This window comes from Chaetodon auriga, chromosome 19 (assembly GCF_051107435.1).
Source record: "Chaetodon auriga isolate fChaAug3 chromosome 19, fChaAug3.hap1, whole genome shotgun sequence".
Taxonomy (NCBI): domain Eukaryota; kingdom Metazoa; phylum Chordata; class Actinopteri; order Chaetodontiformes; family Chaetodontidae; genus Chaetodon; species Chaetodon auriga.
In genome coordinates this window covers 10,084,436-10,108,738 of record NC_135092.1, presented here as the reverse complement: position 1 = coordinate 10,108,738, position 24,303 = coordinate 10,084,436, and the positions used below count along the sequence as shown (strand labels likewise).

At 43.3% G+C, this 24,303-nt stretch overlaps 1 protein-coding gene across 3 annotated transcripts; it reads left to right on the top strand.

The window, feature by feature from the left end:
* Nucleotides 1-876: 876 nt before the first annotated feature.
* ulk1b (unc-51 like autophagy activating kinase 1) lies at nt 877-23,995 on the top strand. 3 transcript variants are annotated; one of them, XM_076757871.1, is made up of 27 exons: nt 877-1,548; nt 2,636-2,728; nt 3,072-3,113; nt 7,235-7,267; nt 8,278-8,314; nt 9,570-9,743; nt 10,783-10,856; nt 11,106-11,207; nt 12,035-12,093; nt 12,689-12,771; nt 13,007-13,057; nt 13,319-13,410; nt 13,596-13,761; nt 14,077-14,131; nt 15,112-15,198; nt 15,629-15,772; nt 15,873-16,021; nt 16,750-17,006; nt 17,118-17,323; nt 17,729-17,850; nt 18,228-18,353; nt 18,486-18,670; nt 19,030-19,214; nt 19,728-19,846; nt 19,965-20,122; nt 20,541-20,676; nt 20,914-23,995. In XM_076757871.1, the coding sequence occupies exons 1-27, from the start codon at nt 1,459-1,461 to the stop codon at nt 20,967-20,969; spliced, it is 3,081 nt and encodes a 1,026-aa protein (XP_076613986.1). In that variant the 5' UTR covers nt 877-1,458; the 3' UTR covers nt 20,970-23,995. The 3 variants fall into 3 exon arrangements, with proteins under 3 accessions (XP_076613986.1, XP_076613984.1, XP_076613983.1); XM_076757869.1 differs by having other exon boundaries at nt 1,325-1,548; nt 13,599-13,761; nt 16,729-17,006; XM_076757868.1 differs by having other exon boundaries at nt 1,325-1,548; nt 16,729-17,006.
* The last annotated feature ends 308 nt before the right edge of the window (nt 23,996-24,303 follow it).

Here is a 24,303-nt window from a genome sequence, read left to right as displayed (position 1 = left end):
AATTCTCCCATCTTGCTTTCCATTTTTCCCCATCATCTCAACCTCTCTTGGCTGCTGTCTCATCTCCTCAACTGTCATTTTTCTCCATCTAAACATTAAACAGTCTTCCCTCTCCTCATTCCCTTTCACTTCCCTCCTCATTTGCCATAATTCTGCATCATTTTTACTTTTCTTCCCCTTTTTGGACATGTGATCCTCAATCACTCTCCTCGAGTGCTGAGATTCAAGATGCAGTGCATTTCTCGCTCTGTCTCTGTTCTCTCTGTTCTACTTTTTTCAGAATAACTGTGCCGTAATTATGCAAAGTTGGCTCTCCCACACACAACAAGTAAAGCTGATTTTCACCTGGTGTTTGAAGGTCCCCCTCCACAGCCCATGATGATACCAGTGATGATGATGATGATGATGATGATGATGATGATGATGACGGTGACGATGACAGTCCTTCTCTCCACCTAGTGGTGAGTTTAATGAAAATAAATTGTGAGGTCACCAATTGAAACTTTAATTGAGGGAATATAGTATTTATCCCTCCTTTGAGGGATAAGATAAGAAAAATAGAAGTATATATAGCTGTTAAGCTACAAATGATGTATTTTTATATCCTACATGGCTTTCATCTAAATTAATGTTAATTTATTATAGAATTATCATGAAATGCTGAGCATCACTATTCCGTTTTCTATTGAAATATGTATTCATGTAATTCTTTTTTTCTACTGGATTATTGCAATGCTCTGAACACCACCCTGTTCGTGTCAAAAGACAGTGTACAAGTTTAAGCTAAATAAAGCCAAAACAAACGTCAACACAATTTTACGACCGAGGCCGCAGAGGATCCTGGTCCTCTGACGTCAAGCCTACAGCTGTAGTGGTGCTGCGCATGCGCACTGCAGCGGAGGCAGGACGCCGTCTGCTTTGTTGGGACCATCGATGCTATGACTTTCGGCGAGTCGTCCGCAACACATAACGGGAGTTATTCGCCGTCTGTGCTGGTCGTTAGACTCTGGAAACTTCTTTTTAAGCTCACAGCCGGCGCTTTTATCGCCGCGTGGACGCTTCAGACGACAGAAGCAAGGCTCTCCTGTATATAAACAAAACGCAGCGAGCTGTTATTTAAGGTGGCACGTCAAAGATCGCCGTGACAACACCAAGACTTCTCCGAATACCCGTGTGATAAGTTAGCTAACTTCGCGTCGGCCGCGTTGTCAGCGATGGAAATCACCATACAGCTTTGTTAGGAGTTCAACTCCGAGACGTGTGCGTGCGAACATGAGAGAAGAGGACAGTTTGTTGTCAGGAAGGCAGCTCATGGCAAGTGGAAGTGGGGGAGAACATCCTTGCTGCTGCCCCTACTTGACAGAGGAGAAAGAAGCACTTGCTTTCGACAAGGGTGTCCTGAGGCCTCCTGGTCATTTGTCCGCGTCTAAGTAGTGAAAAATCGGACTTTGGCACAATATGGAGACGGTGGGGAAATTTGAGTTCAGTCGGAAGGACTTGATAGGACATGGCGCATTTGCTGTCGTGTTCAAAGGCAGACATCGAGAGGTGAGCATTATCCTCATCCACCATTAATATTGCTTTTTGGTAAATATATGCTCTTGCTAACACTGACGAAACGACAAGTCGCTTGAATGATTTGCTTGTATTGTTAGGCGAGAATCTCCTTTTATTGGCCATCTGGTGTGTTTGTTTTCATTGTACGGCCTTAAGAGGCCTGGGAGCGCCGACAGGATGTTCCTTAAAATAACAGGCAGTTAATGGACACAATGCCGAGACACTTTTTAAGAACTTGCGACCCCTTATGACGCACGGGCAGCTACTTTGCGAGGGGGTTTGTTTTTCGGCAGGCTTGTAATGCAGATGATGATCCGTAGACGTAGCCAATTTATGTGTAGAGCAGCAGAGATAATTGTGTGCATTAGAAAGCTGCACACTGAGGCCATTAATGAACGTGGTGAAACATGTCCTATACCTGCAGTGAAAGAGGATAAATTAAAACCGCTTTACTGTAATTTGATCACACACTGGTAATATAATGTATCACATCTGCTGATACAAATAAAACACGTAGGGGGGAATGTAGGCCTGTAGCATCTTTGCTGCTTCATTATTAAATTGGCACACACATAAATTGCTTCCTCAATAGGGGATAATGGCATCTAATAGCACACATCACTTTGCATGTACAACACAATGCATTCCAATAAGCTGCCTGATCAGAAGATGCACTGACAAGGAAATAACAGTGCAATACAGGAAATATAGTATATCAGTAAGGAGTCACTGGCTCTCTACTAACCAGACCTCCCGGCTGATTAGTCTCAGCAGATGATAAGCAATCAGTCCCAAATTCCATTAAGAAACCCCTCTAACCAAGAGTATGAAGGAGGGGAACATGTAGATTATCTTCAGTGTGGCATCTTAAATATCTCAGTATAATAATGTGCTAGAATCTGTGATTTTGACAAATGCAAATGTCAGAAAGTTGCTGCAGGCACTGACTTGTGCACTGTAGTGTAGACAGACAAACACATACCATACAAAGGTGCAGCATAACACATACTACACATACTGCATTGCATTTGTTTTATCCAGCCAAGTGATGATTCCCCATGCAATCTTTTCCAACTAGAAACATGACTGGGAGGTTGCAGTGAAGTGCATAAACAAGAAGAACCTGGCCAAATCCCAGACACTGTTGGGGAAAGAGATCAAAATACTCAAGGTAAGTCACAAGCTCCAAGATAGTACTCTTTTCCAAGAATTCACTGATATGCACTTATTAGGTTAGTGTATGTACTTAAACACTATGAGGGACACATACATAGTAATGTGAATGAATGAATGTTTGCTTGTTTGAGACTAAGAATGAAACCTGGGGAAAAAGAAGAGTTTCTGCTTCTCCTATCAAATTTGAAAAGTGAAAGTAGATGTTCTTAAGTTTCCTGCAGACTCCAGAGGGCCCTAAGCGAACTGTGCAAGTCAAGGCGGACATCTCCTTAAATTTAAGCATGTAAAACATAAAGTATGTACTATCCCACTAGTGTATTTCTCCATCACTTCTGCAGGAACTGAAGAATGAGAACATTGTTGCATTACTGGACTTTCAGGTATGTAATAACACCCTCAGACATAGCATTTAGACCATGTCAGGGAGACTGAAACAGTGTCGAGGCTTGTGTTAACATACATTATTATCACACCTCTTATTGTCCCAGTTTTCTCATCAGTCTGTCCTCTCAGTGTAGAGCAGATGGGTTGTTGTCTCTTCCACATGACCCACTTCTTTCTAATGCAGCTTGAACAGTGTTGCTTTGCGTGCTTGTTAAATGAGGCTTTGCTACATCTGTTTGTTCTGGAAACTGTTTCCTTTTCGTCTTGTTCAGACACGTTTTCCGCTGCTCTTCCATGTACAGCAAATCCTCAAAGTTTTACTAAATATTTCTGCCTTTGTGTCTTGTTGAGCTTGGCCGTCGTTGTCCGTGTTCACCGTCTACAGTAGTGATGCGCGGATCGCAGTTATGTCTGCGGATTATCTACGGATCGGGTCGGCTGGGTCGTAAAAATTACAGTTTTTATTAATAGCAGATGGGTTGCACGTGGGTGAAATAATACATCATTAATGAGAGATGCATTTGCACATGAGGTACAGCAGCATAACTTCATTGATTATTTCAATCTGCAGACATCCCAAGGGGATCGATCTAATGTTAATTAATGATTTGTCTTCTTCTGTACATTCAGAAGGTCACACACACGGGTTCATACAGGAAAAATGTTTGGAGTAGAGCAGCCGTCCTTCTGATAAATCCTTCGCTCCATCAGAGCTGCCTCAAAAAACTTACTTCAGAAGCTAAAAGTGTAATTCTGTTTCCTCTGGAGAGTTTTCTCTGTCTCAGGTTGCTTCATCGTTTCTCTTTAGTGAGGCATCTCATGATGATGATGATGATGCTCACAGCTGGCTTTCCAGGTTTGGGTCAGTCAGGCTTGAGTGGAACTGAGTCTTTGCAAGAGTTTTAAAAAGAGCTGCTCTCAGTAGTAGACCGTTGCTTTGCAGCTCAATGATTTCATGTTGTTGGTTGTCAGGCACATCAGCTGGTTCCCCTCCTCGTGTCCTTAAAGATCCCACCAAACGCCAGAAGGAGTTTTCACACCCAGTAGCATGTTCAGAGGTCATAGCAGGCTTTTGTTCTCGCAGAGCAGTAAAACGCAGTGTTTCCAGCTGCACTCGCTGCAGCTTTAATTCAGCTTCAAATGATTTCACATTTGAAAGTAGAGAGCTCAGAAGCTGAGAAGCTGGCTGGAGCTTGAGGTTCAGCTCTGAGAGGTACTTGGTGATGTCTGCCATGAAGGCCAAATCACACTGACCTTTGCTATCACTGATTTTCCACATCAGGGTTTCCTTCATCTCTATGAATTATTCCAGACAAAGAGACACTTTGGAACAATTTTACTTCATCTGGTGCCAGCAGCTCCACACCAGCAACAAGGCGCTCCTTCACAAACTCTCCTTCTTCTTCTCTCCGTTTATCAAAGAGCATTTGTCCCTGCAGCTCATCCAGTTTAGCTTGTTTAGAGCTGTAATGACTCTCGAGGTTGGACTCATCACTGGGAGTGTGTCCACACAAACTAACTCAGGCACACCGGTTTACCTTTTACTCCAACAGAAAATAATCATTTGTCTGTTTCTCTTGGAAAGCACAACATTTACTTTTGTTTTCTTGACAGTCGCCACGATGCATTGATGTGACGACAACCGCTACATGCATGTTGCATTCAGGGACCACTCGAAATAGTGTGTTAGTGTATGATCTCCTTGATTGAGGTGTTCTGCAAAGTGTGGTGTCTTTCTGCTTGCCACAAGTATTTCTGCTCACAAGCCTGGTGCCAAGGATGTAAATCAGGTGGTCGTGTTCCCACACAACTGCTAGGTACAAATACCAGTTTTATCCTCTTAGCTCTCTTTGCATTGTAAGGTGATGAATAAGAATCAACTGTCACAGCGATGTTCTCACCTGTAGCCTAGTAACCAGTCTGTGGCAGCACGTGCCCGAGAGTTTAAACAGCACGACCCCCTGCCCCCAATACAAATGCGTGTCTTAACTCACCAGGTGTTTCTTTTGTCTTTTTGGTCCATGACTAACGCACAATGCATAGATTGAGCTCATTGTTGGATGCTCAGCTGCTGGAGAAACCACATTTTAAAATGTATGTGTCACAGGAATGTTGACTTACATCCTGCTGCTTTGCTGTGTCTTATAGATTGACAGTAAGTGTTTCTGGTCTCACTGTGCTGTCAGTTTTGATGTATTGCCGAGCTAATTACATTTTTTATCCCATATGAAATCTCATAGTTGAAAACGGCGTATTAAATGTGAATGAGAGCAGATACTGCAAGCTTCATTAGCAGACCCTGAGATTAGTTTTGTTGATTTAAGCTGACCTTTCATCCTCTGCGCTTATCTTTTTTCTGGTCAGAGGGCTTAGTCATCATGCAAAGGAGGTTCCAAAAATGACCAGTGATGCACACATTCATATGCTGAGCACCGCTAGCTGCTCTAACACTCCAGCACAGTCGGCGTATTGTATGGATGACAAATGGGGATTTACTTTACTTTTATAGAAGAGTGTTTGCAGCCTGTTATAATGCGTCTGCCCCTGCAGAACTCAAACACTTTCCACCTTCTTATCTTTATTCTGACTCACACTGACACCTCTCTCTGGGCATCTAAGATAGTCTGAGCTGGGCTCTAAGATTACAGGTTTGTTGTTGCACAGCAGCAGGCAGTGTACATGTTCTGTGCAGGGGATCCTACCAGCCAGCTATCAAATTAGGTCAGGAGGAAACTGAAACCAAACCAAACACTGGACACCAGGAGCTGCGTTTGCTTTAATTTTCACATTTTATCTGATTGTGTCACCGAAGTTGGTTTGAGAGTCCTGGAGGCGAACTCTTGTGTGAAAGATTTTAGCAATGCAACAACTTCCTGTTACCTAACAGGCTTTGAGTAAGAGCAATAAGTTGATGAGTGATGATAATCAATTCATCGTTTGTGTCATTTTTCAAGCAAAAATACCAGAAATCCAGCTTCTCAAATGTGAGGGTTTGCTGCTTTTCTCTGTCTTACAACACCGTAAGTCGAACACATTTACCAATTTATAGACCAAGGAGTTGAGGTCAAACATTAAATACATTGTCTTTGTAGTGTTTGCAATTGAGTGTGGTGCTGCAATACCGTTCGATAAATGCAGCAGAGGGACAGCCTGTGGAAACCAGATGGTTTGTTGGCTGGTTGCTCACTCGCTGTCCACCTCCAATAAAGCCAAAGACAGCCACTTTCAAAAGGCCTGACTCAGCTGAAATGTAAAAAACAGTCTGGCCTCTGACTGGTGGATTCAACAAGATACTGAGACGAGGTCAGAGTGAAAGACTGCAGTCATCTGTTGCCATGAGATAAGAGGGCTTTTTCAAGCAGGCTGCACTGTGTTTTCTTTTTCGAAACTTGTGCTCCAGACAGGTTGTCTGAGAGAAAGGACAGCAGAGGAAAGCAGATAAGAGACAGTGGAAGAGCTGCTGGAGCACCCCCAAATGTGCACTATGAAAACTTATTCAAGTTCTGAGTAAATTATCAGCTACTTATTGTTTGTTGGTGTTGTTGTGGGAGCTTAGGAGTTAAAAGTTCTCGACAGTTGACTCCGTCTCATTTGCTCTTGTCTGAGCGATTGTTTTGATCGTGCCGCTGACAGCTGAGCCAGCCATCCTTCTCCTTGATTGTTTTTGGCTCAGTATTAATGTAGCGGAGTAGATGGTTTTCATCATTTCTCCCTGATGCCAGTCATGCTTTCACTTTTTCATTTTCTGTTATTGAAATGTATGCAAGATTTACAGCAAAGAACAGGACGTATTTTTCCCAGCGGTACAGGAGTCTGGCACAGATCCAGTTTTACAAACTTCACATTTTTATGTCGACTACTGCTGTGCAAAGCTTTGATATTTGTTGACACGCATCTCACTTGTGTTCCTTTTCTCTCTTTTTCTAGAATTCTTTCATAAAACAGGTCTTTGTCTCAGCAGTTAATCCGTAATTGCTGCAACCCTTCTGGCTGCCGTATATTCTTTTCCAATCCGAATCACCGGCTTAGTTTGCTTGAATGTGATCGATGTACCACCTGTTCGTTCCTGTGTGTGTCACTGTTTGTTTACCTCCACTCTTATCTCTTCTCTCTTTAGGAAACTGCCAGCTCAGTGTACCTGGTAATGGAGGTAAGCTCGCTGTGATGTTTGGCTTTGTTTGTTCAGCACTGTTTTGTCTCAGCTTTTGCAGGCAGCTCTGACAGAGCCTGGGCTATAATTAGCTGTGTCCTCAGGCATCAAAGGGGGGCAAATGGACGGCGGTCAGCATCCAAACGCTTCTAGCTTTTCACTGTGGCTTGATACTTTTTATCTGATGAAGAGGCGCAGGTACGGCAGGAATTGTCTGTTAGGTGTCATCTTCTGGAAGCATAATTGGCCTTTTCGGTATTTTCAAATGCGTGTGTCATTGCATTTTTATTGATTAAGAACACCAGGGCAAAAAGAAAAAACGTCTGAAACACACAGAATAGGATCAAAAATATTTATTTATGTATGATTAACAGAGATCATATTGTTTTAAACATGTGGTATGGAAAAGTATTGTAGTGTCAATACTTTTGACAAGCAAAGCAGCAAAGCTCAGTCAGACACAACACTAAATGCTGCAATGTAAATGCTAAAACATTCACAAGTTTATTTAATATCCAGGACACTGATTACACAACTTTCAGCTTGTTTAGAATTTTCCAAAGGAGAGTTTCAAAGTGCCAAAACCATAAAACATGAAAATGATAGTTGCTGGTTAATTGTAGAACACAGATGTAACATCGCTTGAAAGCCACAGCAGGTGCATTACTCTGACAGGTTCCATTTATTACTGCCTTCATTATTTCGTACTTATCTCTGCGTCATAGAAAAGGAAATGACTTGTGAGGCAGCCTTTCAGAGCCTCATTCGCATTGATGTTGGGGGTGAGAGTGAGGGTGTATGTCGGGAAACACGTCACTCTTCAGTGAATCGCTGATCTCTGATCTCGTTTGCTTTCTAGTCCTCTCGGAGACGAGGTGATGTCAGACACTGATTCGCTACACATGAGTCCTCCACGATACCTGTGTTTCCTAATGTTAATCTTTTTCATCCCCCCTCTCTCTTTCTTTTACTCTGTCCCTCTCCCTTCCCATCTCTCTTTCTAATCCCAGTACTGTAATGGGGGCGACCTGGCTGACTACCTACACTGTAAGTGCAACAGGACCAATTTCCAATCAAATTACACAGTGGAATAATCTTAAATTCTAGATTGAAATTGCTACAAATAACCAATAAAGTTGCTATTTGAGACATCAAAAAGTAGAAGAGGAAGAGGATTTTTTCTGTTGGATCTGCTGAGAAGAGTCCAAATGAAAGGGAACAACTTAACAGTAAAATACGCCCCAAGGCATCAGTTCAGGTCACAGCTGTGTTTTTGTAGGCTTCCTGTATGACCGCAGATAGTAACCTTTTATCTGGGCCTCTGAAGACAGACACAGATTTGGTGCTTCATGAGGTTTGGAGGGCCTAAGGCTTAAAATAGACTTTGACACACAGCGTAATAAATTCACAGAGAAACTTCCCTGCTGTCTTCTTTTGCCTTTACTCATCATATGTGAGACACACGGTATACCAAATAAGCTTTTGAGTCAACAGTGCAGGCAGAGGGCAGATAAATAAACTGCCGCACACCTCTAGTGGGTCATAAGTGATGATTAAGAGAGTTTACTTTTGAGTGTCTATGCGCTGTTTTTTAGTAAAATCCTATACCTTCAGAATAAAGTCTGCCCAGGTATGTCTAAACTCATGAAGTACAGAGCTCTCAATGGCCAGCTCTCTGTCAGTGTGGGCAGGGTGGGAAACAAGACATTAGCTGCTGGTCCTTGCAGGCAAATTATAGCCATAACTGCTAAGTTTGTCTGTCAGGTACCCAACGTCTAAACAGACAAACTGTTCCAGTAATAGCCTCTGCCTGTGAAAAAGTTTCACAAGTTGGTTCGGATCCACTGCCCGCCGCGGTTAATGAACAAAACTTTTTTCCTGGCCCAAGTCGAGCCTGAGTCAGCATAAAAAAAAAAACTGTTGGAAGGGAGGTGGAGCCAGAGAGAAACTCGAGGCGAGGGAGGGACTCTCACATAAAACTGTACTGTACCACCATGAGACCAGGGAGGTGATTGGAGGGAGGGAAGGGACAGGGAGCAGGAGGTGGCAGTGGGGTGATGTGAGACAACAGAAAAAAAAAATACAGCTGGCAGGTCATTTTAGAGGTAAAATGAGATGCTCAGTTTTGTGTAATGTGATCTGACTCCAAGATGTGTCAGGAAAACTGTAATGATCTGCATAGAATCTATGAGAGAGGGTCAGTCAGTCTGCTACACCCCCACCTTCTGCCATGCACTGCACACCTTAGCACGACACAGTTAACCTGTTGCTAATTAACCTTTTATTTATTGTCGCTCTGCAGCCAAAGGCACTCTGAGCGAGGACACTATTCGGGTTTTCCTGCAGCAGATTGCAGGGGCCATGAGGGTCCTGCAGGCCAAAGGCATAATCCACAGGGACCTCAAACCCCAGAACATTCTTCTCTCCTACCCACCAGGACGCAAGTCGCACTCCAACAACACCTGCATCAAGATCGGTAGGTTTGACGCTGTGAAAGACTGCAAACACGCACACCTGAAAAGAGCAAAAGCACTTTGACATTTCCCATATGAATCCACAGCTTGTGGGCGTACATTTGGATTTAATTGAAAAGTACCGGGACCCTCTACAGGAGCAAAAAAAAACAAATTGAATCTCATGAAGCCGCACATGGAAATCCCTAAGCCAGCAATCAAGCTCTTTACAGACACTTTTACTGCAGCGGAACCTGATAATGATTTCCTCGAGGTAGTTCATTAGACTAGAATTGTAAGACTAAACTCGTTAGAGGAAATTGATATGATTTCATAGAGAATTTCACATTGTCCCTCGGCAGTGTTGGTTGTCTTCCTCGAATAAAAAAAAAAAAAAGAAGAAGAATACTAAGAACGACCACCTCGCAAATACATGACATATGTGTCTCAGGGAGTTTGACCCAAAGGGTGATGTTGGTGTAACAAGTATTCACCATAATGAGTGTCATGACCAAGCACAGAGTGTGTGTGTGTGTGTTGTTCTGCTGTTTGGAAGCTCTGCTAATCCTTAAGCCTATTAATTCTTGTTGCTCTGGAGAGAATTGATTGCCCTGTGGGAGTGAAGTGTGAGGGCCTGTGTCAGTCCCAGTCACTGCAGAATGTTATTGGCCTCATGACTCCGGGAAAACACAAACACGCTCATTATACCTACATAGACGCAAGGCCTGAATCTAAAGCACGCCCGTGGTGGCACAGGGAGAAGTTAAAAATGACTTTGTCGACTTGTTAAATAGGCTCTTTGCTTGTGTTCAATGGTAATCAGGTAACAGTTGTTGAGTTTATGGTTTTAAAATTCAATAAAATGAGTAATGAGTACAGCCAAATAATATGACTGATCAATACTCTTCCTGGCTGTGCTTGTAATTCCCATTAATGGAAATTGCTTGCTTTTGATAGCAGCAATTGTTTTGATTATTTTTAATATCTATGTGCTCTACCGTAGCAGAATGTCTTATTATTCTTATCATCTTCATTGTTCATCATCACTTACTCCCCCTGCAGCGGACTTTGGCTTTGCCAGGTACCTTCAGAACAACATGATGGCGGCAACACTCTGTGGGTCCCCTATGTACATGGTAAGCACTTTTTACAGGATTTTACTGCATAGATGTGAGGGAGCATAATTGGCAGCACGCTCAGATGTTTTAGCTGGTTGTTAAACTCAAGCTAATTCAGATTTGATGACAGGTTTTCACTGAAAGCAGAGGTTAACTGTCTGTTATGAGCAGAGAACGTTTCTTCATTGTCAGCTCGCTGCCAGATCTTTTAATTAATCAGAGAGTTCTATCAGAGTGTCGGGATCTCCCTGTTTTTCTCCTCACTAGGCTCCTGAGGTCATTATGTCCCAAAACTATGATGCCAAGGCCGACCTGTGGAGCATAGGAACCATAGTGTTTCAGTGCCTGACCGGGAAGGCCCCTTTTCAGGTAAACACAGCCCATTGAGAGGTTGTATGCTGATCGATCAGGGCCACAGCATGCTAGCCTGCATGCTTTTTTTGCAATATGATCTGCATGACACATAGTTACTGTCATCTTGACTCTACACTGCACACACTAGAGAGGCTTCAGGCTAAAGATACATGTGAAAGCTATGTATATGTCACCTTTATTTCTATGAAAGACCGCTTCTTGAATGTTGACTGTTTTATAATGGCTGTATCTGGGACATTATTTTGGAGACTGGCTGCTCATCTGTAATGGTTTTTACCAGATTTCTGTTTCAGCAGGTTAAGAATATGTGAGTAATGTATGAATAAGTGTGCTTGCTATTTTGTTCAAGACAGTGAAATCGAAACAAAGTGATAGAAAACACATGAATGAAAAGCAGAGCCATAAAGCGTTGCTGAACGTAAACATGTTTTCATCCCTGTTCAGAAACCGTAGCTCAGTCTGTTTTTTGAAAGTGTTCAGACAGGCGGTGTCTCCTCTCCAATCATGTGGAAGATGATCTTGAACTCAGCAATTTGCCTCGGCTGACTGGAATGATGCTGTGAAAGATGAGACACATAACTTCTTAAAACTGCCTTATCTCAACTGGTCCTGCAGCATTTTTTAAAGTAGTCGAGTGGGTTCACTCTTCACTTCACTGACAGGCATTTTTTAAAACGTGGCTTCATGTCATCACAGGGTCATTACCGGTGCCTGGCTCAGGGTTCAACAACAGCATGCTGTGCCGTGACTCTGCATGCACCTACACTTACTCAGACATTTACATGTTTTCAACTATCTCTCTGATGTTTTGTCACCTTTAGGCGAGCAGTCCTCAGGACCTCCGGCTGTTCTATGAGAAGAACAAGACTCTCAGCCCCAAGTAAGGAGCTACAGAGTGAAGTTTTTTCTGCATTTGTTTCATAGATTTGGCTGAGAAATTTAACTGTGATGCATCTTCAGAATAAAACCATCAATAAGACGTGAGGCTGTGCCCCATAGACGTCTTTGAAAATACCTTTGTGCAGCAAGGGTGCTGTCTTCTACAGAGATTCTGCCAATTACAGCCATGCCAGCTGGGTTGTTTTTACAGCAGTCAGTTTACAGCACTGTTAGAGATGACAAGCCCCGACCAAGCCCCCGAATAACCGAGTCTTTTACAGCACGGCGTCTGTGTATTTTTCATATTTCAGTGTCTCAAAGCCATGTAATGAAAGCCTAACCAAAGGTCCTGTTTTCAGGAATGTTTACAAACACACTTACTCTGAAAGACACCGTATGTTTTGAAAAGGTTACCATTAATTCCATTTTCTGTCGGAATACAGATTTTTTGGGTTCCAGCGAAAACAGACCGAGCGAACCATGTGTGTCTAACTCGCTGTATCTGTAGTAACACATTTCTGCTGTATTATTTTAGCCTCAATGAGGTTATTTCTCTGCACAGCATCACACACCGACTGTGGTATTTTTGTTTGCAGCATCCCCAGAGAGACTTCAAGCCATTTGAGACACCTGCTGCTTGGTCTGCTGCAGCGCAACCACAAGGACCGCATGGACTTTGGTAAAATGAATCAAACAGTTGGCTATATGGTGTTGATGCAGACCCTTACAGCAAATAATGAATACTAATGTAGGCACAGATGTAGCAAATATTCCTGTGAACACAGTGTTTCTGTAAAGGGACAAGACCCACAGAGAAAACCGTGTAGGTCATCATATTTGCTGCTGCAGAGATTCGTAATCTCGGAAATGTTTGCTTCACCCCCTCCTAATTGTATTTCCTCTTGTGTCTCTAGATGAGTTTTTTTGTCATCCTTTCCTGGAGGCTAGCTCATCCGTGAAAAAAAGTAAGTAAGACTAATTTTTAATTTTTTAATGTATCAAAATGTCACCTAACACATCCTGTCATTACATAAATGCAAGATTGAAATAATGTGACTGAGTTTTCGGAAAAACAAGTAGCAGAAAAACTAGTATTTCTTAGTTCAGACATGATGGGTGCCCTGTGCTGCTCGCTTGTTAACGAACAAAGTTTCTGTTTACGTTCAGTTCTTCTCATCACGCCGCATCCTTGACTTGTCTAATGAATGTTTTCCTATTTCTTACAGCAACTCCCACTGTGTCCATGACCTGCTTCCCAAGCTCTGCATCAGCCAGCTCGTGTAGCAGCTCCTCCACCTCCCACCTCGCCTCACCACCGGTTTGTGGTTATTATTCCTGTGTTATTCCTCTCGGTTTCTCTCTCTGAATCTGAGTAATGAGGCTGTGGTTCTTAAACCCATGTCAGCGCTTATTTGGCCCTCCCTCGTTGTTTGCTCTTTTATCATTTCTTTTGTGCTTCCTTTCTTTGTTTGTCATCTGCTCTCCATCTCCCCGTCTCTGCAGCAGTCTCTTGCTGAGGTTCAGCATTTGCGTGCCAAAGCTCTGGCCTCCCCTACCCAGGAGGCCGCTGGTTTTCTCCTCAAGGACTCCTCTGGAGTGGGCGGCAGCAGCAAGAACTCCTCCTCCTGTGACACAGATGACTTTGTCATGGTGCCCGCTCACTTCACCAGTAAGAAAGCTTTTTTTTTTTTTTTTTTTTCTTTCATGGGATCTCTGCCTTAATGTCAAATGCAGCTGTGCGAAGTCATAGCCTTGGCACCAGCTGTGGAATTACTGCTGAAGCATCTGAAGTCGTCGTTATTTTTTCATAGATTAGCTTTTACGTGGCATTTATGAGTCTATCCAGACATGTACTCTCTGTTGTTCTTTTCAGTCTCTGTTCTTCACGTTTATTATTCATGTAATAGAATGTAGAATACTCGGGGAAATGCCCTTTTCACTCTTGTCTGATTTCGCTGTTCTTCTGATTTGCCTGTTTTTCCAGCGGGTGAGCTGACATGTGAGAGTAAAGTGCTGCCAGACAGCCTGATGAACAGTGGGTAAGATGCAAGGTTCTAATAGTTTGGAATTTTCAAGTAGTTTTTTTTTTTATCTTTAGTTTTGACTTTTAGGTTTTATTTTAGTTTACTTGCAGTTAGTTTTCAGAGTGTGTTTGTTTTAGCTCTATTCTAGAACATAACTGAAAATGGTTATTGTAGTTTAGAACATCGCATGCTGAAGTAGAACGTTTCATTCCAGAACATTCTATTGCACAATCCCAGAGCATAATAGAAAATGTCGTTCTAGATTAGAGCATTTCATTCTGAATTGGAAGATTCCATTTGAGAATATTATATTTGACCTACAATTTCATCCTGACCCCGGTTGTTCGAGCTGAATACCTCGATTAAAAAGCATTTGATCTACAGCAATACTTATTTGTCATGTTCTTTACAAGACCAGGCTGCATGTGAAAAACAATAGGGATTAATATTGCATGAACACATTTTTATTATACAGTAAACACATGAACAGGACAGAGGCACAGGGTTCCCAGTGCAATATGCATGCTTAACTCGGAGGAAAGGACAAAAGGAAAGCAGTTTATCTCACTCGCTCTTTACAAAATCCATCTTTTGACAGATTTTATTATTGCACTGTTATGTGTGTACTGTCATTGTTTATCTGTGCTTCACTGCAAGCTGAATTTCCCCCAGTGGGACAATAAAGTACAAACAGTAAAAATAAAAGCCAACTATTGTCATCAAAGCAGTCACTCAGATAGTCCAAATATGGTGAAAACTGAGATGAAAGTAACAGTTAGCGTGCTTGCAAGCTCAATTTAAGAAGCAGCCATTGTTTATTAACAGATTGCCATCACCAGTATTACACTAATGCAGTGCAATGCACTTGATTAAGTAGAGTAAAGTGACGATCTGTAATGGAACTGACAGTACAAGTGAGAACATAGGCTGTCATCCATCAAAAACAGCTAAATCCTGACGATGTGTCTCCTGTGTCCCGTCTCCTCTGTTGTCAGCTCTCTTCTGGCTTCTGCTGGTCTGTGTAGCCAAGCAAAAACACCGCCGCACTCACCTTCCTACAGTGGGTCTCCAAGTCCTGTCAGGTAACAGCACAAAGCTGAATGTTTGGTTGTGGTGAAACAGGCTGCTGTGTACATAGCTCTGAGGCCACGACGCTGTGAGGCATTAAAATGGTTCATTGTAGAAGAAGCAGTGAAACTAAAGAAGTCAGTCGAGTAGATTGTACTTGATTATTGCAGTACAAAGCAAAACAACATACAGAGTTTTATAAAAAAGAAAACACACAAGACAGCAGGATTCAGCTCTTTGATATTTCTGTAATTAAACATAGTCTTTAATTAACCCCTGCTCATGTTAATGTAATGGTTGTTTTTACATTACAAACACTGCACACGTTTGGCAGGATTGTCAGTCACTGAAAATTCCTGTTGAAAGTGTCAAAGCTCTCTGTCTCCACACACTGACTCCACACTTTCCCTCGGCACTTTGTGTTCTTCTCCCTGTTGGTGGCAGGCCCAGTGAGTTCCCGGGAGGTAACTATGGCGGTAACTATGGAAACCATGGTCAGTCATTGCCTATCCCGGTCCCCACTCAGCTCCAGAACTACCAGCGCATGGAGCAGAACCTCCATTCTGCCAAACAGGATGGCTCACCACGGTCTGTATCCACAAAGACACAGAACACGAGTCCCAGCTGTTGCAAATATGAATTTGTATATATACTTCTTAACTTTACCACACTGACTTTGTATTATCAGGCTGTCGACACCAGTGCGCCGCTGCAGCAGTGGAAGCTCGCTGGGCTTTGCTCGGACAGCACCTTCACCACCCTATGGCCAGGGAGCCGTCACCACCAATCGCAGGCTTTCCCTGGGGGGCGCCAGACCCTTCCAGCTCTCCCCTCAAGGTAACTCAGACGCTGGTCTTTTCTTCATGAGCCGTTTTCACAGATGCAGATCACAGCTTTCTCTGTGTTAGATCCACACCTTGAATGAAAATCCAGATGATGGAGTAAGATCAGTGACCTGGAGCTAACCGGTTGTTGGCTTTATTGCATGAAATGTGTAGTGTTGAAATGGCCAACATGAGTTCAGCCAAAGATGGATTTTTCTATTTCAGATATTTCATTTGAAGGATTTTTAGAGGCCTGGTGAGCTAAAAGTATCCAGTCCACAACTTTTTTGAATTGGGGTTGAAGAGTAAATGGTAAATTGGTTTGTCTACAAAACAAGGAATTAATTATAAACTAATTATTAGGTGCAGCCCTAGAGAGACAGTTTGCGGTGGTGCCTGAAAATTCAACTGAAGACAAACAGAGAAGTAAGATTGTGGTTAGCATTTGCCAGTGTCTCTCTCAGTCATCCTGTTCAGCAGTTTTGAAAGTTAATGGCTGATAAAAATGATATGCACAAACACTCTCCTTCTCACCAGCAGTTGCTCTCTGCTGCTCTGTGTCTCCTGCTGGCACTGTCCCTTAGCTGTCTGGACATGCATGCCAGCAGGGCAGCGGGGGAGTTAGGCAGTAGGCAAGACTCTTTGCTGTCTGTTGGTAGATGTGTTAGGGTCCTGTCTGACGGTTCATTTCGCCATGCCACCTGCTGTCAAAAAAAGCAGAAATATTCTGCCCTCCCGCAGCTCCTCAGCACGCTGAACAGCGGCAGACATCCCATCAACACCCACAGACGGGACTGGGCACACGGCTCCACAGTGCCCCCTGTTTGTTAGAGTGTGCCAGTGGCGCTGGCAGGCAAAAGATCAGGAAGCAGCACTCAGACCCGGTGGTGGCCCCCTCGACAGGCCTGATGACTGTCCGCCCGCTACACTCCTCCCCCAGACTCAGTGAGCTGATGCAGCGTAGCCCCCTCCCCACCATCCTGGGCTCTCCTTCCAGGGTGAGTCAGTTGTGTGTGCGTGCGTGCTGGTGTGTGTTCTCCTGAGATACACAGAACAAGAAAAAAAAAATCCAAGCACTTCAAACAGACCTGTGCTACCTCTCTCCTCAGACCATCCCCCCATTCGAATTCCCCAAGCCTCCCAGCTCTCCGAACCTTGTGACCTTCCTGACACAGCAGGGTTTGGTCATCGGCTCTCCGTGCAGCAGGACTGCCCCAGCAGAGCCCAGAGACCCAGGACAACAAGCACCTACACAGGCCACCCAACCCACCCACTGCATCCACAGACTGAGTGATGAGAACAAGGGCTTTGAAAGGTCAGACCGTTGTTTTTGCTGTTTGCCTTTGTGTTCGGTTTGCCACGCTGATGCTGTATATCCAGGAGGGATTGTTTTCCAACAGGTTCAGCATAGACAGGAGTGCTTGTGCGATGGTTGAGGTTTAAAACAAACTATTTTTGAGTTGGGCAGTTGCATTGGTAGGTTTCAGTTTTTATTTAATGATTTCTTGCACCTTTGCACCATCGTGTAAGTAGAAAAAAAGGTCAAGACAGGGATTGCGAACCTAATGGAGGAGGGATAGAAACACTGCTCAAAAGTTAGCAAATGAATGAAGGCAGCTAGTAAAAATATATGTTAAACACTGATGTTTGCCTAATTCATATCACTTTCTGTCCTTGCACATCCTCCTCTCTGTGTCTGTTTCCTGTCTCTCGGTTGCAGGTCTCAGAGTGCCGGTCGTCTGTCTGACATGCTGCTGATGGCTGCGTTTGGACCAGGTGGACTTGTGGGTGACCGAGGCAGCACAGAGAACCTCACCTCTGACAAAGCCATAGACATAACAGGTAGGCACGTTTGTGGATTGGCAAACTTCTTTGTAGTTTGGGATTTCAGTCAATCTGTGTGGTTCATTCCAGTGTGTAGTCTGATTCACCACATGTAGACTATGGGTATAAGCCTGCCATTGGCTGCCCATTTCAGGAGCGTGTCTACGTGTTATCTTTTTGAAAATCCCTGTCACTATATTATACTAATAACAACACCAACCTCTCCACTGCTGATTCAGCACTGTGGCAATAGATCTGGCAGCTCTGTCATTTGCGATTTTACAGTTTCTGGTGTTTATTGGAAAATAGCAATGGTTAATGATGTATACCTCTTATCTGCATCGTTGCCCACCACCCTCCCCTACCGTTAATCATTGCTCCTTTCTGCCCTCTAGTGCCCCCTGCTGGTGGGGGAGGCCTTGCACCTGGTTCCAACAGCCCAGCACAGGTGGTTTTCACTGTGGGCTCTCCTCCCAGTGGCAGCACCCCACCTCATACCTCCAGACAGAGGAAATACTCAGGTAGTAGCATAGTTGGTAGATTTTGTTATTTATTGTACACCAATGAGAGTTCTTGATGAAGAAGATATGCATGCCATACTAAATAAATGAAATATGTAATATTTTTGTCATCTCTTTTTCTGACTCCTGCAGGCTCGTTCACTTCAGTCAGCCCAGCAGGCTCCTTCACAAGCCGCTACCCACAGACAGGCACCTATCTGGATGGCGTAGAGGCTCCTTCTAGTCCTCGCTACAGTTTCACTGATCCTATCACAGCCAACATGGGAGGTCCTGTAACCTTCGAGGCTCCCGAGCTGCCTGAGGAGACGCTGATGGAGGTCAGGCGCAGATTTTATGCACAGCTATGGAAAGTAGGGAGAAGTGGAAAAGTAGTGTGTTCTCTTTATGTATGCAGCAATGACTCCTTTTGTTGTATACATCAGTCAGGGGTTCATTGTCACAAAATCTTGAAATATAGAATCCCTCCAGAGTGTGTGGAGTGTGAGAAAAATAGAAAAAGCGTCTACTGCTCGAGTCATCATGGCAAAATAGCCTGAGGTGGAGTCTGAGAGCGGAATGATGAAATGCGCTGAGTGACCTGTGTCCTGTTAATGTGGACTGAATGCATAATCACCCTCTGATGTCCTCCGTTTAAAGTTCTATCACTAAACCTGCTTGTGTCTCTGTCGGAGTGCAGCAGGAGCATACAGACACTGTGCAAAGCCTGCGCTTCACGTTGGATTTCGCCCGCTGTCTGATGGAGGTGGCTGGAGCGCGTGGGGCCGCGGTGATGGGGGAGCTGGGCGACACTTCTCATCCCGCCGTCCTTCAGCAGCAGAGCCTGGTAGCAGATCAGATAAGCTCACTGAGCCGAGAGTGGAGGTAAGGCCACATCAGCTATGGGTTGTGAGGCTTTGTTGATGGCAGTAATGCTGCTTTTTTTTTTTTTAATTGGTTGCATTAGCAAAAAAAGATCTGCCAAGTCCGACTTTATTGTTGCAGTTAGCAGATTTAGAGAGCCTACTCAGGAATATTGACTGAAATATGTCAACGTTTCTGCTGCTTGGTCTAACAAAAGCTTGAATGCCTTTTTGCAAAAGAGCAAGCGAAGACAGGCTGACATAAATACAATAAGAAATAAAGTGGGTAGTAGAGAAAAATGAGGATGAGATGTAGGGCCTTCCTTTCTTAACTGCAGATGAGTTTGATAATGTGGAGTGTGGCATCTAATGGGAAAAACTCATCTCTGTTGTGTACATCTATCATACAGATATTTCACTCACTTTCATAATTGAATGCCAGCATTGTTTTGTTTCTATTTCATATGTCATTTGTCAGTTTGTAATTGAGTTTTAAGTACTGTGTGTGTTTGTGTTTGTGTAATTCTCTTCTCAGTCATGCAGAACAGCTGGTTCTCTACCTTAAGACTGCAGAGCTCTTGTCCACTGCCTTACACACAGCCATGGAGCGAGTTAAAGAGGGCAAACTCTACCCATCTGCGACGGTCAAACAAGGTATGAGCCATTTCATTTTGTAAGATGGGGGCTGTTGTTAAGGTGTCTGATATGTATATTGGAGCTAAACTAAAAACATGCATATTAACACATATTCTTTCAAACGCTCTGTCGACAGTCGTGAAGAGGCTGAATGAGCTGTACAAGTCCAGTGTGGCGTCCTGTCGCTCACTCAGCACCCGTCTGGAGCGCTTCTTTTCCAGGAAGCACCGTCTAATGGACCAAATAACCTCCATCACAGCTGAGCGGCTGCTGTTCAGCCACACTGTGCAGATGGTAAGCCAGAGGAACAGTTAGACAGCGGGGGAACAGAGAAGGAGATGAGCGTTACTGACCAGCAGGCCACAGCATAATCACTCAGATGCTGTGTCTGTGGACAATTATTAGCCTGAGCATTTGTTATCAAGTGCTAGTACGGGGAAAGTATCCCTCCTGCCTGTCTTCATTTCTCTTTATAAACTTTCACTACAAGCACTGGCTCCCAAAGTATTGCTGTTTGGCCAGCGGCAGTGTTGGTAAGGTAGCTTTTTAAATGTAATAGTTTCCAAATTACTAGTAACCCTCTTAAATAACATGCAATATGTAATGTCACTATTTTACTGACTTTTTACATTTGATTCCTTTTTGGTTACTTTCACACTGATACTTTAATCAAGACCAATAGATTAACTTGAGCATCCGGATGTCATCTCAGGTTCAGGCTGCTGCGCTGGATGAGATGTTCCACCAGGGGGAAGCATCGGCCCTGCGCTACCATAAAGCTCTGCTGCTGATGGAGGGCTTGTCTCTGCTGCTCACTGAACAGGACGACATCGTCAGCGTTGGCAAATGTAAGCATGCCTGTCAGCTCATCTGACAGAAAGAAGCACCTTGGTTGGTGAATGATCTGTCTGTACCGTGATGTTAGAATTTAATATTTCCGGCAGGGCAGGTCAGCAGAGCTAATGCATGCAGAGAAAACGTCAGTCTTTGGATTGGAAACCATTGCATCTGGTTAAGCTAACACAACATGGTCATGACTTGCTGGCCCACCCACTGTCTTTTTTTCCTTTGCCTTGTGTCTGCAGGTAAGGAGTGCATTGAACGCCGCCTCACAGCTTTGCAGTCAGGACTCTGTGTTTGAGAGTCCTCCGCTGCTTCTCAGAGTGTGGATATGATGTCAGTCATTTGCACCCCGCACATTACCAAGGAACTACATCTGTACCCGCATCTCATGGTTTTCACATAGAAATGCTTTCACTTTCACAAGAAAACCACAAGGCTGCAGCTTTCGCTGAACCTGCGAGGGTTTGCGCTCTCTAAATGGCTTGCCGTTCATCTCAAGGTTTGGACAGTGGCAGTGACTTCCCCGACACCAAACTTGTGTTGGACATGAAGCACTTGTGCTGTGAAAGAATGTCTGCACTCTCATCTATTGCAGAGGACTTCGCTCCTGGCATCGAAAATTGTATTTTTTTGCCAAGAAGAAGCTTCCCTTCACTAAGCGTAACACATGCAGGAGCAATTATTGCCAAGTAGTCACGTACCCACATACAGTACTTATCTAAACACAAACAGATTTTTTGGAGGGGGGCTGCAGATATTCACGCTACAATTTTGCAATAGGCAACTTTATAGACCAAGTGCTATATTTTACCAAGATCAGTCGCTGGAGGGAAAGTACAGTATCTGCTGTACACCTACATACAGTGAGGATGAGCCTGATGAAGACCGGGAATGGCCAAGTATCATTCTCATCAAATGTATGTTTGTCTTATAACCCTTGTTTGCTTTCCTGGGTTTATTTTTTCCAGTTTAATCTCATTTTTACTTGCTTGCTGAAGGTAAGTACAAATAGCAATGTTGCATTTGTTGGCTGGTAGCAGATCCAAGCACTATTACACAATCGTTGCCAAACTTACTTTTTGTTAGGTTTTACTTTAGATTCACTGTTGGTACCTTTGCTGCTTTGGACACTTTACTGATTCTATGCTTGTGTAATGTCAAAGACCACATCCCATCATTGAAACAATGATGTAGTAGTGATTCTATTTTTCAAATGTTGGCGGGTATTAAAGCAGCACTCAGACAAAGGGTCCAGAAAACACTCACTACCCCACTGCTACACGCAGCATATAGCTTTTAATTGAAGAGGGAGTGAAACTGGTCTGATAGCATCCTTGATCACAATCACGTTAAAGATGCTGCAATAACCTGGGATGTATTCTTCAGGTGTACATAAGCTTAGATGCTGCTGTTGCTGGTGATTTCTTCACACAATTCCATGTTCTGTCCGTTTGTGTGTTATCAATCAATCATGTCGGAGTTTGGCAAGTATAATTGAATTTGAATGTCGGGCTGACAGGAGAGAAAGTGCGTAAATATTAGCCAAGTGTTAGACAAGTCAGATTTAGACTGATCCCGGGGCTAACGTCTGAGCATTTTTGCACTGTTGAAGTACTGTAGAGAACGAGGATGCGAAACATGTTCAGTTTTTGTAGATACCTAGACAGATTTGCTGATTTAGAGATTTCTACTTGCATACTTTTATTGCAGTTTTAGTTGTGCTATAGTTGCTGTTAAAAGGTAACTTTTGGTGTGAGAATGTTGACACAGAGATGGTATAAGCTATGAAACCTTAGGAAGATTTCCGGAAAAAGAAAAAGGAAAAGAAAAAAACGCTTTACACTGAAACTTGCGTCGATTACGTTGTGTTTTACTTCAGATTAGTTAGTGTGTGAAGCTTGTGTTTGATTTTGAAAAGTGTCATGTTGATTTGGAGTGCTAGTTGAAAATGTGTATTTTATCTGAAATATTTATGTATTGTTGATATTGACCTTCGCCATACGTCCCAACGGGATACCTTTACTCCCCTAAAGTGTGGGCCAGTGGGAAGGGTCAACTTTGATTGCTTTCAGAGAGATGTTTGTGTGCATGCATGCATGTGTGAAGTGATGTTTGGTGCATTCATGACCAGTGGGATTTGCCCTGTGCAGAACCAATGGCATTGCTATGTAAGAAGATGTGAAAGATTTGATTTGATTCCTGTTGACTTGGATGTAGTCGGATCCCACTTTAATCTATGAAACTGAAAGCTCCCCTGAAACCAAGGGTTCCACTGGTGTAACCCCCTGCCAGGCCCCGTAATACTTTCTTTTCCCTGAGGTGTATTTTCTTCTGCCTTTTTAAGTTAAGATGGTGCCGACGTGCATATTTTAGGATCTGTTGCTGATGTATGGGGAAGGCTGAAGATGGTTTACGCTGAGATTTTGAAGCCAATATAGTAGCACTATCAGCAGAGAATGGAGGAAAGGTTCTTCTCACTGAAGATTTCTCGAAATATACAGGATGTGTATTTGCTTTGTGGCCTTTTGTATTTTGTCAGAAACTTTTTTTTTTAATGTTTGTAGCGTGTCTATAAGGTATGTTTGAGCATATGTTCCTTATATCAACTCATCCACAGGTTCTCTGACTCCTACACATGCTGCTCTGTCTTAACTTACAAAAACATGCATGTGTCACTTTTTATTGTTCCCCACAATCATTGCTATCAGCCACCCTTATGGTGATTGTTTTCAGTCGGAGTCAAAAGCACCATCAAGACCATTTGCGCAGCAGCTGAAATAATTGAAGAGTGTAGTGTTGGTACAGCAGATTGGTGTAGAAGTGTGGAGACGGTGCCTGACACAGGGCACATATCCACTCTGCTGAAGTGTCCTTTAGTGAGATACTGACTCTTTATCAGCTCCAGAGCTACTGTTCAAAGCATCAAAGATAGAATTGTGTAACCTTCATGCTGTGTGCTCTCCCATAGCAGATCTGTCACTGATTTGGACTCTTTTTGTGTGTGTGTGTGATAAGGACAAACCTGAATGTTTTCATTTTGTGTTTTCACTTTACTAATTCTGTATTTCCTGTACATAGTGTAAATTAAGTTATTGTTGTTACTGTGCATATGATGCTGCAGGCATGGGGAGAACAGTACCATACCACCTAGACATTTCCAAAGAATTGGCCTTCTGCTGATCCTCCATCTTCCATACTCTTACTGTTGCAAAAGCATTTTGATGTTGTCATATTTATGACAGACACACTATCTCAGTGTCCCTGTGTGTGATGTAACCTTTACTGTTTGAGAGTTACAACATGAATAAAGTGAAAGGAAAGGTATTTTGTCTTCAGGTGACGTGATTTTCCTCTGCTGTCATGTCTCTGTGGTTATGGAGATTCAAGTTTTACTTAAGCAGAAGCTTCAGAAATCCTGAGTTCCTTTACAACTGGGACAAATGTTATGAGCCCGTACACCTGAACCTGAACCTACCCAATCAAAAACCTCACTACACTCAGCTTGGCCTTACTGCTGGTAATTGTTTTCCTCATTAGTCACCACAGTTGTGTAATATTGCACAAGGGAGCTTGACAAGGCAGATAGAGTTACAGTCTGTGCTGACCTATTAAAGCTGCTTAGACCAATTAAA

What these genes read in the sequence shown, in the direction of transcription:
- ulk1b (XM_076757868.1), top strand. Translation starts at nt 1,459, where the DNA reads ATGGAGACGGTGGGGAAATTTGAGTTCAGTCGGAAGGACTTGATAGGA. An exon ending in TCAAAGGCAGACATCGAGAG is followed by an intron (nt 1,549 to 2,635) that starts GTGAGCATTATC and finishes TTTTCCAACTAG; the next exon opens with AAACATGACTGGGAGGTTGC. An exon ending in CAAGGACCGCATGGACTTTG is followed by an intron (nt 12,772 to 13,006) that starts GTAAAATGAATC and finishes TTGTGTCTCTAG; the next exon opens with ATGAGTTTTTTTGTCATCCT.